At 44.8% G+C, this 14,359-nt stretch overlaps 1 protein-coding gene across 7 annotated transcripts in view; it reads left to right on the top strand.

The window, feature by feature from the left end:
• NAV2 (neuron navigator 2) overlaps positions 1-14,359 on the top strand; it is a 634,885-nt gene that overhangs the window by 505,437 nt on the left and 115,089 nt on the right. For all 7 annotated transcript variants that reach the window (XM_073604037.1, XM_073604035.1, XM_073604040.1 and 4 more), the window contains one exon: positions 8,963-9,085. In XM_073604037.1, coding sequence (XP_073460138.1) covers positions 8,963-9,085 — 123 coding nt within the window. The remainder of the gene's footprint in view (positions 1-8,962; positions 9,086-14,359) is intronic.

Genomic DNA, 14,359 nt, shown 5'->3' with positions numbered 1-14,359 from the left:
GATTTTCTTTTTTTTTTCCCGATGGATTAAATATTTAAATGTTGAACGGAAGGTTTTCAGTATTTAAGCTCCTTATACATAGGATTGCTTTGAACTAATCCTGTAGGATTTTCTAAGCTTTCTCAGTGTGCTAAAAATGAGTTCTGATTTTTTTTTTTTTTTTTTTTTTGTCCCTGAATGTTCCGTAAATCGAATACATTTCATCTTCCTGAGGAAAAGGGGTGACTGAGAAGTAGAAAGGAGAAAAAATCTTATATTTTGCGCACACAGAGAGCTGGATGAGAACCCCTTCAGTACTCGTCCGACACTCCTGTTAACGCCGGCATACACACGATCGGAAATTCGGCCAGCAAAAGACCGATGAGAGCTTTTCGTCGGAAAATGCGACCAGGTGTATGCTCCATCGGACTTTTGCTGGCCGAATTCCAGCCAGCAAAAAGATTGAGAGCATGTTCGCAATTTTTCGGTCGGAAAAAATTTCCTATCCGAAAATGCGATCGCCTGTAGCAATTTCCGACGCGCAAAATTCCTACGCATGCTCGGAAACAATTCCTATGTATGCTCGGAAACAATTGCTACGCATGCTCGGAAGCATTGAACTTCATTTTCTCGGCTCGTCGTCGTGTTCTACGTCACCGCGTTCTTGGCGGTCGGAAGTTCAGGGAACTTTTGTGTGACCGTGTGTATGCAAGGCAAGCTTGAGCGGAATCACGTCGGAAAAGCCGTCATATCTTTTTCCGAGGAGAAGTCCGATCGTGTGTACGCGGCATTAGATGTGAATGCAAATATTGCATTGCCAAACGTTGCAGAGATTTATCAGCGGATGGTATGTTGGGATTTACTGCATGCAATAGGGGCTGATTTACTAAAGGCAAACCAGGCTGTGCACTTTGCAAGTGCAGTAGGGCAGTTGTTTTAAATATATAAAACTAAAAATTTAACAAAACACGGGACATGACCTCAAACTAACTGGAGGGAAGTTCAAAACAAATCTTAGAAAGTATTGTTTTACTGAAAGGGTAGTTGATGCTTGGAGTAAACTACCAGCAGAGGTAGTGAGACTGTCAACAGTAAAAGGCTTCAAACATGCTTGGGGCAAACATAGATCTACAGTCAGATATAAAAGTTAACGAAAACAAAAAAAGAAACAAAACAAAAAAAAAAAACAAAAGACAAACAAAAAAACAAACAAACAACAAAAAACAAAAACAAAAAAAAAATAAAATAAATGGGCAGACTTGATGGACTACTCGGTCGTTTTCTGCCGTCACTTCTATGTTTCTAAGTTGCTCCAAAGCTTAGTAAATGAGGTAAAGCTTCACTTTGCAAAGAATACCCAATCATGTGCAAGGAGAATAAAGAAACAGCATTTTTGCTTGCACATGATTGGATGATGGAGCAACTGCACTTGCCTTTAGTAAATCGACCCCAATGTGTGCTAGGAAGATGCTAACCAACACATCCCCTGAACACCCAGAAGTTCTGAGCGATTTAATAGCACTGATGATTAAAATGTATCTATGTCAAAAACCAAAAAAATATACATATTATGGTTTACTAGTCCTTGGTGTGGTGGCTGCTGTAGTTTTATTTCAAGATACTTTTGCTTTATTTTCCCCTGGTAATCCTGCAAACAACACCCCACTTGTCACCAGTGGCGGCTGGTGCTAAATATTTCAGGGGGGGCAAACTCCCCCACCCCCACCCTCCCACGGACAGACGATAGCCACAAGCCACCCCCCCCCCCCCCCACAGGAGAGACGAACAGCGGACGATCGCTGCAAACACCCCCCCAGCAGGAGGCAAACAGCGGAGGGGGGAAGGCGGCGATATCTCTGCAAGCACTGGGAAAAAAATGTCATACTTACCTGCTCTGTAATGGTTTTGCGCCGGCACTCCTGGCCCCTCTCCTCCTGCTGAGTGCTCCCAGACCAAACAACTTGCTATGGGGGCACCTAAGCAGGCTTGCTACCGAGCTGCTGCTCTGCGTGTCCATTTCACACGCAGAGCCGCAGCACGGCTCTGCCCCTCCCCATCCCCCTCTCTCTCCTCATTGGCTCACTGGCTGTGATTGACTGTTTCAGCCAATGAGGAGGGAGAGTCCCCGGAGAGCCAAGGCTCACTAGATGATTTGATGAGGTAACTAATGTGCTCGCTGTTCTCCTTGCTGGAGAGGAAACTCTACCTGAGGACCTATAGTGCAAGGATCTCCCTGCTCCCTGGATAAATTAGTAATTAAGGAAAGTTCAGCTGCATGGATCCTATAGGCCCATGATGCCCAACCTGTGCCCCTTTGGTATATTATGTGTGTCCCTCAGACCCCAGCAGTCTGTAGTGGGAACATTGATTGAGGTAATAGCACTGATCTCTACTAGTCTCATATAACCTCTTCCCAGCTTCGTATTGTCTTCTGCAGCATCTCCCCACCAACAATGTATCCTGTCCTCACTCTCTGACCCTCACTTCCTCTATTAGCTCTGCAGTCTCTGACTCTCCTCTCAGCATTACATACATTGAACATTATGTGCGGCCTTTTGGTGATGTCTGGGGCCGTATTAGAGGCTCCCTTTAGCTTATAAGTTGACAACCTCTGCTATAGTGGCTAAGTAGTTAGCACTTCCTCCTAGAAGCACTGGGGTTGCCAGTTTGAATCCCAGCCACGACACTACCTGCCTGGAGTTTGCATGTTCTCCTTGTGCCTGCGTGGGTTTCCTCCGGGTACTCCGGTTTCCTCCCACACTCCAAAGACATGCTGGGAGGTTAATTGGCTCCTGTCTTAATTGGCCCTAGTATGTATGAATGTGAGTTAGGGGCCTTAGATTGTAAGCTCCTTGAGGGCAGGAACTGATGTGAATGTACAGATAAGCACTGCCTAAATTGACGGTGCTATATAAGTACAGTAGTACCTTGGATTATGAGCATAATCTGTACCAGAAGCATGCTTGTAACCCAAAGCATTTGTATATCAAAGCGAGTTTCCCCATAGGAATCAATGGAAACTCAGATACTGTATTTTGTTCCACAGTGACTGCTGGTGTATGCAGTACCGCATGTGGGAGCATCACCGGCGCCCCCACACCTCTGGCCAAATGCGGTACTGCACACCCCAGCGGCAAGAATCCAGCTCGTCTTAAATGTTTCTTGGTTACGAAACATTCGTAAACCGCGTTACTCACAATCCGAGGTTTCATTGTACCTGTAATAAAAAAATAAAAATTAAAAAAAATAAATATATATATAAGCAATACCAGTGACTAGTCCTTTGCTCCCTGCTGACATTTTATGGGCACACCCTCCACATTGCAATCAAGGGTGCTTATTGCCCCTGAACCACTAGAGGGATCAGTTACTAATCTGTGTGTGAAACACAATAATTAGAATATGGAACAGCAAAAAATGTAAGAATCTCATTTAAAAATGAGTTCCAGGTAACTGATACAATAATAGCTCAAATATGTGTCTCGGTTTCCCTTTTAAGCTTGTGATCTCAGTTTACTGTCATGTTTGAACGTATACATTTATGATGAAGTGTTTTGAACTGCCAATCTTTTTTTTTTTTCCCCCCATCTCACTTACACATTGCAGTGGTAGCTCACACTCCTGGGAAACCTTCATCACATTCTATAGAACATAGTGAGCCCTCGTTTTACTGCTGGTGCTGGTATTATTCTCATATTCGGGGGAAATCCCGCCATCCTGCCCTGCAGGGACCTCGTCTTCAGGTTCCCTGTAACTGGATACACACCGGCAGACATTGTACAGAGTGTAATCTCCGTGTGTAATTGGGGCTCTCTGGCTGGATCTCGTTTCTGAGAGGGGATGGCCGATCTCCTCCCCCCCTCTTATTATAATAAAATCTAGAAGGGGGCTTTGATATGTAGAACGGAGGAGGAATGGCGTTCACTGGCCCAGAATTAAACATCTGTTCTTTGTGGATTATCCCTTTTATTGGCCCTTTTAATATCGGATTGGTTGACCCCCACAAACACATTAAAAAGGAGATTAAAGCCTAAAACGTAGCATTTAAAATTGCCACTATTCAAGAAAAAAAAATGTATAATATATTTATGTTCATATACGTGCAACAAAAAAGAGTAACTACAGAAAAGTGCAAATTACTTAAAGTAGTTGTATAGAGCAAAAAAAAAACACCAGAGGTGATCAAATACCACCAAAGAAAGCTCTATGTGTGTGAAAAAAATTATATACATTTCATATGGCTACAATGTTGCATGACCGTGAAAGTGCCAGTTAAAATAAAACGGTGCTAAAAAGCAAAAAATGGCCTGGTCAGGAAGGGGGGTGGAGGGGTAAATCTTCTGGAGCTTAAGTGGTTAAAGGACCAGTGGGAGCCAGCAGTACAATAGTGGTCTCCAAACTTTTTTTTTTTTATCCAGACCTTGGGGCACTATTTCATCCACTGATACCAACAATGGGGCATAACACCCGCCCACCGACACCAATCAAGGGACACAATTCCTCCCAAAGATGGGGCACAATTCCTTCCATGACACGAACAATTGGGCCCAATGACACCAATGATGGGGCAAAATTACTCCCAATGACACCAACGATGGGGCACAATTACTCCCAATGACACCAAAAATGGGGAACAGTTACTCCCAATAACACCAACGATGGGGCACAATTACTCCCAATGACACCAACGATGGGGCACAATTACTCCCATGACACAGACGATTGGGCCCAATGGCACGAACAATTGTGCCAAATGGCACCAAAGATGGGGCACAATTACTTCCAATGACACCAACGATGGGGCACAATTACTCCCAATGACGCCAACGATGGGGCACAATTACTCCCAATGACACCAACGATGGGGCACAATTACTCCCAATGATGCCAACGATGGGGCACAATTACTCCCAATGACGCCAACGATGGGGCACAATTACTCCCAATGACACCAACGATGGGGCACAATTACTCCCATGACACAGACGATTGGGCCCAATGGCACGAACAATTATGCCAAATGGCACCAAAGATGGGGCACAATTACTTCCAATGACACCAACGATGGGGCACAATTACTCCCAATGACACCAACGATGGGGCACAATTACTCCCAATTACACCAACAATTGGGCCCAATGGCACCAAAGATGGGGCACAATTACTCCCAATGACACCAACGATGGGGCACAATTACTCCCAATGACACCATCAATTAGGCCCAATGGCACCAAAGATGGGGCACAATTACCCCCAATGACGCCAACGATGAGGCTCAATGACACGAACAATTGGGCCCAATGGCACAAACAATTGAGCCCAATGGCACCAAAGATGGGGCACAATTACTCCCAATGGCACCAAAGATGGGGCACAATTACCCCCAATGACGCCAACGATGGGGCTCAATGGCACGAACAATTGGGCTCAATGGCACAAACAATTGGCCCTATGTCTTGAAGGTTTGGAGACCCCTGACTTGCAGTATCCTCATTAGTTATATAATTATGGTAATCAAATCCTTCATTCTTCTAGAGTAAGTTAGAAAATGAAAATGGCTGGTATGGGGAACATGTCTTCAATATTACTTTTACATTTTTTAATAAGCAATACAGACATTTATTGGTTCAATTCTCAGCTAGTTACAAGATTCAAATTCAAGATAACCCCTCCAAACCTGTCCATGTGACCAGCCCTTGATTGGACAGTGAAAGGAGAAGCAGCAGACTGATCAGCTCATTCTCTGTTAGATTGTAAGCTCCCAAGAGCAGGGCCTTCCTAGCCCTCTTGTACTGAATTGTATTGTTGCTGTATTGCCGCTCTTTATATGGTAAAGCGCTGTGCAAACTGTTGCCGCTATATAAATCCTGTATAATAATAAAAATAATCTGTCTCTCTGCTCCCTCCTCCTATCAGCATGTCCCGTGTCGGCAAATGAGAAGTGCAGCACAACTGATTGGCTCCTTGTGCTGCTTCTTTCTTTTCCCAGTCTGAGCTTTGCCGTACAGGGAAGATTCTAAGGGGCTGATGCCGACTCAGATACCTGCACTAGTTGCTCATATGATGTGATGTTAATGAATAAAAACTGTATTTTTTACTGAATATTTTTCTTGGAGTGTTCATGGTCCATTAAAGTCCCCGTTTTTTTGAGGAACTTTTCTTTTACATGTTGCGCTAGAGGGATGTGGACCTGAACCTCGTTTTTTCCTATCCTATTAGTCTCATCCAATTTCCGTCCGAATAAAAAAAATAAAAGATCTGAGAGATTTCTGAGCAAAACTCTGAGATTCCCTAAACATGAGTAACTCCTCCAGTGTTTGTATTGAGCTGTAGATGGGTCATTATGTAAAGGTCACCTCTGGTGGTGTCAGCAGATTCCTATCTCTGGCTGGACCCCTTCTGGTCGCCCTGTAGTAACACGTCCTGTAGGAGTGGACTCACCACATTTTTGGGAAGTTTTCTGCATGGGTGCAAACAACCCCCCCCCCTCCAAACCCCCCCACTGCTCACCTCAGCTGAGTGTGAGGTGACCTCAGTCCTTAAGGTGTCTGAGATCATCATCCTGTCTTCTCACAGCAAGCAGATAGGAAAGCCGGGACAGAATGGGACAGCTCGCCCTCTCATTGGTTGGAAGTCTGTGCCTGAGCTCCAGGAATGTGGAGCCATTTTTCAGGCTGGGCCTGTATTCTGTATTCCCGGGAGGACCAGGCCCCGGGGATCGGCTACAATCTTGATTGCATATTCATGAGAATTAAACTATTGACATCACTGATTTATCTGGTTTGGTATCCATTTGTGGTTTTGAGTTTGAGTAGGAGCTATTGAAGAAAGGAGCCGAGAATATCCCCGGCCAATCTCAGACAGATGAGGCGACAGTTCTCATATGTTGTACGTTACTTTTAATGTTTCTCACATAGAGAAAATTGTCAATGAAATTGTGTTTTTTCACCTTAAAGTGATACTAAAGTATCGATTTTTTTTTTTTTTTAAATAAACATATCATACTTACCTCCACTGTGCAGCTCGTTTTGCACAGAGTGGCCCCTGAACATCCATTTCTGGGGTCCCTCGGCAGCTCTTGCGGCTCCTCCCCGCATTAGATAACCCCCTAGGAGAAGCTATCCCGAGGGGGTTACCTTGTGGGCGCGCTCCCGAGTCCAGCATTCGGCGTCCATATAAGTTGAATGCAGAACTCGGCCCCGCCCCCTGGCGCCTGCGTTATTGGATTTGATTGACAGCAGCGGGAGCCAATGGCTGCGTTGCTATCAATCTATCCAATCGAGCCGGGAACCCGTGGGGAGAGGGACAACGGGGACCCGCTGACGGAAATTCGAGGCTCAGGTAAGTAAAACGTGGGGGCTGGGAGGCCGGTGACTGCAAGGTGTTTTTTCACCTTAATGCATAGGATGATTAAGGTGAAAAAACAAGAACCTTTACAACCCCTTTAATGCATTCTATTCAAACCTTCTGTCATGCAGCAGACCCCCCCCCGTTTTACTTACCTGAACCTGTTCTCTCACCCCGGGGACGAGCACACCCGCTCTAGCCGGTGTCTCGGGTCCTGATTGGATAGATTGATAGCAGCGCAGCCATTGGCTCCCGCTGCTGTCAATCAAATCCAATGACGCAGGGGCGGGGCCGAGCCCTGCTGCCTGAGCACGGGTGTCCCGAGGGAAAGCGCTTCTCCGACGGAGCACTTGAGAAGAGGGGGAGCCAGGAGCGCCGCTGAGGGACCCCAGAAGAGGAGGATCGGGGCCACAGTGGAAGTAAGTATGTCATGTTATTTAACCACATGTCGACCAGCGCACAATGATGTACGTCAGCACAATGGCACGGCTGGGAAAATGGGCTTACAGGTACGTCCCCTTTAAATCACGGCATTGTGGGCGCGCAGGCGCCCAAGGGTCCCGTAGACGCGATGTCCGTCGGTGTCCCACGATCGTGTCACGGAGCGGCAGAACAGGGAGATGTAAACAAGGCCTTTCCCCGTTCTGCCTAGTGATATGACAGAGATCACCGCTCCCTGTCATCGGGAGCAGTGATTGCTGTCATGTCAGCGGTAGCCCATCCCCTCCCACAGTTAGAATCACTCCCTAGGACACACTTAACCCCTTGATCGCCCCCTAGTGTTTAACCCCTTCCCTGCCAGTGTCATTTACACAGTAATAAGTGCATTTTTATAGCCCTGATCACTGTATAATTGACAATAATCCCAAAATAGTGTCAGAAGTGTCCGATGTGTCCACCATAATGTCGCAATGAAGATAAAAATCGCAGATCGCCGCCATTACTAATATAAAATAAAGAATAATAAAAATGCCATAAATCCCCTATTTTGTAGACGCTATAACTTTTGCGCAAACCAATCAATATACGCTTATTGCAATTTTTTTTTTTTTACCAAAAATATGTAGAAGAATACATATCGGCCTAAACCGAGAAAGACATTTTGTTTTTTTTTTATAAATTTTTTTTCTGGGATAGTTATTATAGCAAAAAGTAAAACATTGCTTTTTTTTCAAAATTGTCGCTCTTTTTTTGTTTATAGCGCAAAAAATAAAAACTGCAGAGTTGATCAAATACCACCAAAAGAAATCTCTATTTGTGGGGAAAAAAGGACATAAATTTTGTTTGGGTACAACGTCGCACGACTGCGCAATTGTCAGTTAAAGCGACGCAGTGCCGTATCGCAAAAAATGGCCTGGTCATTAAGGGGGCAAATCCTTCCGGTCCTTAAGTGGTTAATTGTCTCCTGTCTGATTTGGCCCTAGTATGTGTATACATGTGAGTTAGGGACGTTAGATTGTAAGCCCCTTGAGGGCAGGGACTGATGTGAACGTACAATATATGTAAAGTGCTGTGTAAATTGATGGAATTATATAATAATAATATATAATAAGTACCTGTAATAAAATAAATATTATACATGTAGTAGACATGCTGTGGTGTAAGTTGTCTGATTATTCTTTGCTTTCTCTATCAGCTACCTGACCGATGGCGGACTGGGCCTGTACACCCGAAGACTGAACCGACTACCTGACGGAATGGCGGCTGTGCGGGAAACTCTTCAGCGGAACGCGTCGCCGGGACAGGGGGATGCTGACAGGTCAGAAAAGAATATAAAAAGTCAACCCTGTCTTTGGTCCATTTCTGATTTCTGTTCATAAATTATAGAGCAGGCACACTTGTGATTGGAACAGATGTTGCCCGTGTGAAAGCCTGGATTTCCTTTCCCTGTGACAAGCTAATATGATCTTGAATCCTGCTTGTTTAGATTTAGGGGTCTCCAAACTATGGCCCATGTCTGGCCCACTACAAGATTTTATTTGCCCCCCCCCAGCTAGGGTCAGTGGCCTATCCCCAATGTGCACTGACTTAAGGTCAACAGAGGCTGCCTGTAGTCTTCATTTCTGATGTAAGGAGGGGCTCTGATAGGGACCCTGATGTAAGGGGGGGATTCTGATAGGGACCCTGATGTAAGGGGGGCTCTGATAGGGACCCTGATGTAAGGGGGATTGTGATATAAGGGGGGCTCTGATAGGGACCCTGATGTAAGGGGGGTTCTGATAGGGACCCTGATTTAAGAGGGATTCTGGTATAAAGGGGGCTCTGAGAGGGACCCTGATGTACAGGGGGATTCTGATATAAGGGGGACTCTGAAAGGGACCCTGATGTAAGGGGGGATTCTTATAGGGACCGTGATGTAAAGGGGGCTCTGATAGGGACCCTGATGTAAGAGGGGATTCTGATAGGGACCCTGATGTAAGGGGGGCTCTGATAGGGACCCTGATGTAAGAGGGATTATGATATAAGGGGGGCTCTGATAAGGACCCTGATGTAAGGGGGATTGTGATATAAGGGGGGCTCTGATAGGGACCCTGATGTAAGGGGGATTGTGATATAAGGGGGGCTCTGATAGGGACCCTGATGTAAGGGGGTTCTGATAGGGACCCTGATGTAAGGGGGATTCTGATATAAGGGGGTCTCTGATAGGGACCCTGATGTAAGGGGGGCTCTGATAGGGACCCTGATGTAAGGGGGGATTCTGATAGGGACCCTGATGTAAGGGGGGATTCTGATAGGGACCCTGATATAAAGGGGGCTCTGATAAGGATATTTTTGGTCTGCGAATATTTGTAAAATATACCATGGGGCGGGGGGGTTTACTAAAACTGGAGCACTCAGAATCTGGTTCAGCTGTGCATGGTAACCAATCAGCTTCTCACTTCAGCTTGTTCAGTTCAGCTTTGACAATAAAACCTGGAAGCTGATTGGTGTCTATGCAGAGCTGCAGCAGATTTTGCACTCTCCAGTTTTAGTAAATCTCCCCTTATGTGACCCTCTTACTGAAAAGTTTGGAGACCCCTGGTTTAGACCACATTACCTTGAAGTTGTGGTGCACCGAAATACAAAATTCCAGTGGCAAAACTGAAACAGAAAATTCAGGATGCACTTGGCCGAAAAAAAACAAAACTGAAACGGACAGACGCGATTTTGCATTGAAGTCAATGGGGCGCAATTTTGCATTGCAGTCAATGGGGCGCGATTTTGCATTGCAGTCAATGGGACGCGGTTTTGCATTGAAGTCAATGGGACGCGGTTTTGCATTGAAGTCAATGGGACGCGGTTTTGCATTGCAGCCAATGGGAGGTGATTTTGCATTGCAGTTAATGGGAGGCGATTTTGCATTGTAGTCAATTTGATGCAATTTTGCATTGAAGTCAATTTGACGCAATTTTGCATTGAAGTCAGTGAGGCACAATATGTCACCTTTTTTCTTTTATTGGCAAAACGCTGATGACCCCATTTTCGGCTGATAATTCATTTTCGGGGACCGATGTATCAGTGCATTCCTACCTTAAAGTATTTATTGTATTAATGTACAATATTTATAATTTTGGATGGAATGTGGATAGGCCCCTGTTGGGTATTTATTGCTTTGTGCCCTGACTTGGGTGATTCACCCCAAAAAAGTGATGGGAGAAATCCAAACTTTACAATTTCCACCTAAACAGGAAATCTTCTAATAGTGACACCTGTTTTTTTTTTTTTTTGGTGACAACAATGTAATAGAGGATTTCCTCTCTTTTTCCTGTTGTGTGTCTTTGTATAGACAGACACAGAAAGAAGAAATGTTCTAACCATTCTTTCCTCTATCCAGCACTGGATACAGCTTTAGATTCACTTTATTTTAGGCCAAGTAAAGAAGTCTTGTAATGTACAACCCGCTGCATCCATGGGAGAGGCGCTCAGCGATATTTCACATTCTGGGTCTATTTTTGATCCCTGGTGATAAGCTGAGAATGGCGACATTTGTTCCTTAAACAGAAAATATTTGCAGGCTTTAAACCCATTAAGCCCCGGAGCTCTGTGATTGGCCCTCGTGTGGCTTGCCTGTGTTTTATGTAGCTCCATGCTAACCTTCAGTTGCTATCTATAGAGATTGGGGCCCCTCCGGCTTGTATTGTGTCACTCACACAGAAGGACAGAATTGTACAGCGTTTTTCTGCAATGATGAAATCTTAGAACATTGGCGGCAGATGAAAACCAGCAAAAGACAACAATGCCACCAACCTAAGCAAAAAAGGAGAGCAGTCTCAGCGCACACAACCCAACTACTTGTGGTCACTGGAGGGAAGGGGTTAATGTATAATGTGTATAAAGTGCCAGTGGAAAACAGCATTGATATAAAATGACCGGGGGCATGCTGGGTCGATGACATCACAAGGGGACGGGGTCACCCGGGGATGTCATTGGGTGGTCCCGCCCCTTAGTTATTTAAGAACTGGCAGACAGTGGCTCTTTTTTTTTTTTTTTTCGGGTCAGTGGTAGTCTGTGGGCATCATGATTGACGATGGATCTACATTGGGGGGGGGGGGTCAAAAACTGCCTCCTGTGTTTTTTTACACTACACTTTTTTTTGGGTAAATGAGTAGGGGTACTGTGTACCCAATACTTATACACATAGGAGGGGGTCGGGATCTAGGGGCCCCTTTGTTAAAGGGGGCTTCCAGATTCCGAAAGAACCCCGGCCAGCAGACCCCTTACAAGCACCAGCCAGGGTTGTGGGGAAGAGGCCCTTGTCCCCATCAACATGCACCACTGTGTTGAGGGCATGTGGCCTGCTATGGTTGAGGAGGGGAAGGGGGGGGGCGCTTGCTCATTGCAGGCTGCATGCTCGGTTAAGGGTCTGGTATGAATTTTGGGGGGACCCCACGCCACTTTAAAAAAAAAAATTGCATGGAGCTCCCCTTAAAATCCATACCAGATCTGAAGTGCCTGGTATGGATGGGGTAGGGACCCCCACGCAGTTTTTTTCAGAATTCTTAATTCTTGGCATTTGTTTTTACATTTAGCTGTTGGAGGGGAACCCCTTTGACAGCTGATGAGCTGCTAGCTCGCCCCCCCTGCTTTCCTGGCCTGCCAGGCTGCATGCTCTGTTATGGTCTGTTATGGATTTTGGGGGGAACCCCACGCCATTTTTTAAAACATTTTGGCGTTGGCAATTTTTTTTTTTGCATGCTTGGATAAGGGTCTGGTATGGATTTTGGCGGGGACCCCACGCCATATATATATATTTTTTAATTGACATGGGGTTCCCCTTACAATCCATACTAGATACAAAGTGCTTGGTATGGATGGGGGGGACCCCCACGCAGTTTTTTTCTGAATTCTTAATTGTTGGCATTTGTTTTTACAATCAGCTGTCAGCAGGGAACCCCTCTGACAGCTGATGGGCCGCTCGCTGCCCCCCATCCCCTCTCCTTTCCTGGCCTGCTAGGCTGCATGCTCAGATAAGGGTCTGGTATGGATTTTGGGGGGGGACCCCCACGCATTTTTTTTCTGAATTCTTAATTGTTGGCATTTGAACCCCACGCCATTTAAAAAAAAAATAATGGCTTGGCAGTTTTTTCTTTTTCAGAATTTGTAATTGCCAGCAGTTTTAACATTCGGCTGTCAGTGGGGAACCCCTTTGACAGCTGATGAGTCATCAGTTGTTAAGAACGCGGCGGCCGGCTTGGCAGCCCGCTCCTTAGCAACCAGCTAATTATAGAATTCAGATCGATCGATCAATTTTTGACCGATTTTGAATTCTAATTATTCCAAAAATGTAGAAATTCGTAAGAAAACGGATGTAAAAACTGAAATCCAGGTCCATTTTTCATCTGATTTTCTAACAAAAAAAAAAAAAAAAACTTGACGGAACGGATGAAGAAAACAGAATGCCTGTGTGAAAGGGGCCTAAATGTAAATAATTAATTAAATTAATATTTAAAATAAAATAAATGAAGTAAACATTACAGTAATTACCAAAAATGTCCCTAGGCTCAATTACTGGAAGGAAGGTATAGGTTTATTTTTGTTACATATTTTCCTAATTTTTTTTTACAAAAAAAAAAATTAGGAAAATATGTAACAAAAACAAACCTATACCTTCCTTCCAGCAATCGCTTTCTTAGTAATTATGTCCGAATACAACTATCCAGTTTTGCTTATCTCTTCCTACAATGCTGATGAATGAATACTTCTTGTTGTAGCGACATGAGAATGTAATCTGGTTCTTGTCATTGGCGGGCCCCGTTCCGGACTGTATGTCTCCACTATGGCGGTGTAGTTGTGTACTTGTTTGTGGTGGAGGTTTCAGAGATGTGAAATGATGCGTCTATTAATAGACACATGCCTAAACTAGCCGTCCCATAGCGATACATTCCCCGCCGGCGCTGCGTTGGATTGATAAATGGCTGCCCTGGAGGGGGAGGGGTCAGCGTAATGAGGACCAGTGGATGATATGTGTACAACTTCCAGTAGATAGCGCACATCCTTCTGTGCCCTAGGGCAAGAGATGGCAGTGTCCTATATCTGGTAATCATCTCATAGCTGTAGGTGGCCGTGGGCACCACTAGAGCCAAATCCTCTTCCAGTCACAGATTCCTCCCCATGTGATCAGCAGTGTTGGTTTCCCCTCTCTAATATTATTATTATTCTACAGGATTTAATCGAGTGCCAACAGTTTGCTCAATGCTTTACATCACACTATTGTCTTAACCATTTGTCCTCCAGAAGATTTACCCCCCCCCCCCTTTCATGACCAGGCCATTTTTTTTTTTTTTTGCGATACGGCACTGTGTTACTTTAACCGTCAATTGCGTGGCCGTGCCACGCTGTACCCAAATAAAATTTATGTCCCCTTTTTTTCCCCACAATTAGAGCTTTCCTTTGATGGTATTTGATCACCTCTGCGGTTTTTATTTTTTGCGCTATAATAAAAAAAAAGTGCGACAATTTTGAAAAAAAAAAAACAAAAACAAAATTTTTACTTTCTGCTATAAAACGCATCCAATAAAAAAAATGTAAAAAATCTAATTTCTTCATCAATTTA

The sequence above is a fragment of the Aquarana catesbeiana genome, linkage group LG11, assembly GCF_042186555.1.
Source record: "Aquarana catesbeiana isolate 2022-GZ linkage group LG11, ASM4218655v1, whole genome shotgun sequence".
Classification (NCBI taxonomy): Eukaryota; Metazoa; Chordata; class Amphibia; order Anura; family Ranidae; genus Aquarana; species Aquarana catesbeiana.
Note: the sequence above shows the minus strand (reverse complement) of the source record. Positions and strands in the feature narration are given on the sequence as shown.